The 4467-nt window shown below is 41.4% G+C and overlaps 1 protein-coding gene across 1 annotated transcript; it reads left to right on the top strand.

The window, feature by feature from the left end:
- Positions 1–21: 21 nt before the first annotated feature.
- Positions 22–3352, top strand: LOC119293359 (B3 domain-containing protein LOC_Os12g40080-like). The gene is made up of 6 exons (XM_037571858.1): positions 22–187; positions 1166–1493; positions 1659–1849; positions 1958–2438; positions 2533–2744; positions 2897–3352. The coding sequence occupies exons 1-6, from the start codon at positions 71–73 to the stop codon at positions 3149–3151; spliced, it is 1584 nt and encodes a 527-aa protein (XP_037427755.1). The 5' UTR covers positions 22–70; the 3' UTR covers positions 3152–3352.
- The last annotated feature ends 1115 nt before the right edge of the window (positions 3353–4467 follow it).

The raw sequence follows: 4467 nt of genomic DNA, 5'->3' as shown, positions 1-4467 counted from the left end.
GTTAGCGCTGGAGTGGTGATTTCATCTCTGAGCAGTTCCCTTTGTGCATCATCGATCAGGGTACTGCGAGATGAACGAGGATTGTGAGAACTGTGCTTTCTGGAGGGATCATTACTACTGGGATCACATGGGTGACGAGAAGAAGCAATTTTCTGCTGTAGCCAAGGGTGATTTCAAGAACAGCATCGTCAGTTTGCCTTTCCGGACTCTTTCTGTTAAATTCTTTTGCAAATTCATTTCAACCACTGTTGCTTCTAGATCTGCATCCTCCCCTCTCTTTTCCTTGCTCGGTTATGTTATATTGAGGGTTTTGGTGGGGGTTGGCTCTACATATCAGTGGCTTTATGAGATTATAGGAAAAATGAAGGAGATTATAGATGAGAACACCGGTGTTGGCAAACTAGTTAAGGAGTAAGGGTATGGGTGTACATGAACCTTTTTTAAGGGTTTTGGGGCTCTGAATATCTATGGTCCATGAGAGGTTGTTCAAATATCTTTCAAGGTAAAATAGAGGCGATTATAGATAAGAACACTAGTGTTGGCTAACAAGTCAAGGAGTAAGGGAGTGGCTATACAAGAACTTCTTCTTTTTTGGATATTGTTTTAGATAATAGAGGCACTGGCTGAACAATTCTTTCCATGATTTAAAGAGTTAACATTCTTCCTCACAAAAAGAACTATAAAGGCATGTGCTTAGTTTCTTCTTGCAATGTCACATTCTTGGATATACTTTTAGTTTCCTGGTTATAGTTTGGCATCAAGATAATATAATTGGTTTAGAATATAAGAAGATGCAACAGAAAACACTGTTGGATGAAAAATGTTTGTGAACGTAGAATGAGACAATTGGCAGTTTAGTATATTGTTGGTCAACGACCAGGAATGTCCTATTTCAGCATAATGACAATCTGGTAGCTGGTGTCACGTAAGCATAAATTTGCTTGTTAATCCTGTAATGTGGTGTCGCAAATCTATGAATTTACTGCCATCCTCTTATAAAAAAAATCTACGAGTTTAATTTTGTTAATTTTCCATGTCATTTCATTAGTCCTGAAATCTGAAAATGGAGCGTGCATTTCCTGCAAATATTTGAAACTCATGCCCCAGAATGTTTGAATTGTGAAACTTATAACTCTAATCTATTATCTTCTTTGTCCTACAACAGCGTATACCACGGGAACTTTCAACCCATTTGAGGAGTAGGATCTCTGACACCATTAAACTCAGCGCTCCTAATGGCAGGGCATATGATGTTGTGGTGACCTGGGAATTCGGCGAGCTAGTTATTCGGTCTGGCTGGGATGCATTTGTTACTGCACACCATATAGAAGAAAATGACACATTCTTGTTCATCTACCATGGGAATTCCAACTTTGAGATTCATATATTTAATTCACACGGTTGTGAGAAGATGGCTTCCTGCTTTCAATCACCTTCAGAGATCTTTGGAATCTTTCCTCCCAGTGAGCCTTGTGATCATCATGTGCTGAATGGTTAGATTCCTTTTCTTTTCTTTTTTAACTAATGAAGTAGAAGCAGTCTTAACAGTGTCCCAAACAAGAAAAGAAAAACAAACTGACTTTTAGATGATTTTTCTTCTTAAACGTTGAATCTTTTTGCGATATATTTGTGACAATTGTACCAAATTTGATGTGCAGGACAAGCTGCGCCTAATCCAAGACATGTTCAGACGCAAGTTGAGTTTGACTATACCATGTCAACTGGATGCCATCTAACCAAATCACAAGATGAGAAAGTTGTAGAAATAGCCCGCAAAATAAGGTCTGAGATTCCTTTGTATGTGGCAATCATGAAGAAACTTAATGTCAACGTGAAGGACTGCTCTATCGTAAGTTGTATCTTTTCCATATCATTTCTTGGTTATGTTAGTTACTCCAATTCATAACCCATTTCAGCATTGCATCTTTTTAACCTTTCTTCTGTTCTGTTCCTGAAGAACATACCATTGAGGCTTGTGAGCCATTTAAAAGAGGAGGCAGGTAGTGCTATTATCAAACTAGAAGCCCCTGATGGTAACATATACAATGTTCGAGCTAGCAAGCACAGCGAGGATCAAGTTGTCCTCCAATCTGATTGGGATGCTTTTGTAGCCGCTAATCACATACAGTTGAATGACCTCCTCATTTTCCATAGCAAGGGAAAAACTCGTCTCAAAGTTCTCGCACTGGACCCAAGTGGCTGTGAGAAAAACTCGTCATGCTTTGACACAAAAAATTTCTCCAAGGCTGGTGAAGGTTCAGTTTGGATTACTGATGCACGCCCTTGTACAGTTGAGATTATTGATCTGACCAGCTCTGACGATGATCACACTGAGAGAGAAGATGCTGGAAGATCATCTCGGAGGCGGAAGCAGGTACCGGGTTCTCATGCAAAAGCTCGGAAGATGGCTTTAGCGTCATCCCCATCCACAAAATCAGGTCACTGTATAATTAGCATGCATTTCCTCATTACATTTTCAAGTACTTGTGGTTATGCGGTTTTCATCATATGAGGACATGGCCTATTTTACAGGATCTGATACCCACAAGCTGAAACATCCCATCTCCAACAATGACAATCTTCAGGAGCCTTCTAGGCCTCCCTATATTTTAGCCAGAGGGATAACTCTAACTGGGCCTGTGGAGAAGAAAGTTCAGGAGAAAGTCCAAGCAATTGGATCTGAACTTCCTATCTATGTGGCAGTCATGACCAAAAGCTGTGTTTGTGGCCACCCCCTTTCTCTGGTGCGTTTAATAAACACTTACTCTTTTGCAGAACTACTAATATGGATGTGACCCCCAGATGTCAAAAAATATGGATGCGGCAGAGATTATGCATTAACATGAAATTGTCAAATTGTTTCAGTTGCCATTGACACTTCTACTCTTTAAACTAGGAATTCTGCAAGGAATATGCTTCGACTCTTCCAAGCAGAGATCAAACTCTCATACTTGAGCTGGAGGACAAGGAGTGGCACACGGCATTACACGTCAATGGAAGTAGGAAAATCATTTACGGAGGCTGGTCAAAGTTCGCCTCTGACAATAACCTGCAGCTGGGAGACATCTGCCTCTTCAAAATGGCAGAGCGGCGCACGAGAGGCCTTGCGATGAGGGTCCATATCATTTGCAAATCGGGCGTATTTCTGTAGCTCAAGCATCCAAGTCGACACCGTCCCTGTTGTTCCTATTGACTACTACCTATGGTCTGTATGGCTTTAACTCTCTGATACCCTACCATGAGAGAGTCCACTCCTGAACAACTTTATGTGCGTCCGTTTAGGCTGCTGGGTGTTTGCTCAACGACTTTCTAGTATCTTGAGAGCAAATATTGAGCTCCACTTCTGCTTCTAATGCCGTCTTATACTCCTATATGATTGCTGATTGATCAGACTGCATCGAGGCATGTTATAAGCTGTACATTGCTGTGTTCCATATCCCATCCTATGCGCTGCTTCAAATTTCAGTACGACTCAATAGGAAAGACATATTTAAAAATGCCCCAAGTTATAAAAATTAGCTCAATGTACTCAAAATGACCCATTGTCGACACAAGATGGGTAGTCTGACAGAGTGAGGACGTTAGTAAATGTATTTTTACGTGTTGTTTTAATTGGTAGGTATATATATATTCTTTTGAAGGTGCTCTAGATTCAGAAACTAGGCAGTAGCACAATAACAGTTAAACCTGTAAGGGTGTGTTCGGAACATAGAGAATATATGCAGGATTCCAAACGAGTCAATGTATTTAGCCTTGTAGCGCTCTAAGTCAATGTATAAGGTAACCATATATCTAATTTATTTTCCAAGGGAGGGCATGATGGAAGATTGCAAATGAGAAGCCACAATCGGGAGCTCAACCTTTTTCTCATTCTCCATGGTCCTAGTGCAGTGGTCTTCCACTACAATGGTTAGTATTTTTTTTGTGCCAATCACGAAAATATACCTTAAAAAGTTCATACTCCCAATAGTTCATGGCATAACTCTAACTATGTGATGATTATAACTTATTTCTTTTACTTCAAGATATTCATGACAATACTTTTCATAGTAACAATCTGAAACAGTGTTTTAAGGCAAAGAGAGGGGATAAGGGTAAGTTGCATCTAAGAGCATCTACAGCCATTGGCACCCCCAAGAACGCCACCGAACCAAAAAAGTTGGTGTCTTGGGGGTCATCCGGCGAAATCCGGCGAAATAAAGAGGGCATCTTCCCAGTCACACCCCACCCCAAGCAAAAGTTTGTGAGGAGAATGATTAAGTGGGCCAAGAAAAAGGACATATGTGGTGAGACACGATTTGCCGAAACTTCCGCCGGCGCCCCCAAGAGCCCCCCAACGCGCCGGGTTTCGCCTAGGTTTGCCGGCGCTATTTTGACGTCCTGGGGGACGCTGGGGGCGTGGCTGGGCCGTTTTTCAGTGAAAAGCGCTGTCCGAGCCTAAAACGGATCCTAAAAAGGTGTCCTGGG

This window comes from Triticum dicoccoides, chromosome 4B (assembly GCF_002162155.2).
Source record: "Triticum dicoccoides isolate Atlit2015 ecotype Zavitan chromosome 4B, WEW_v2.0, whole genome shotgun sequence".
NCBI lineage: Eukaryota > Viridiplantae > Streptophyta > Magnoliopsida > Poales > Poaceae > Triticum > Triticum dicoccoides.
This window is presented reverse-complemented; position numbering and strand designations above follow the sequence as displayed.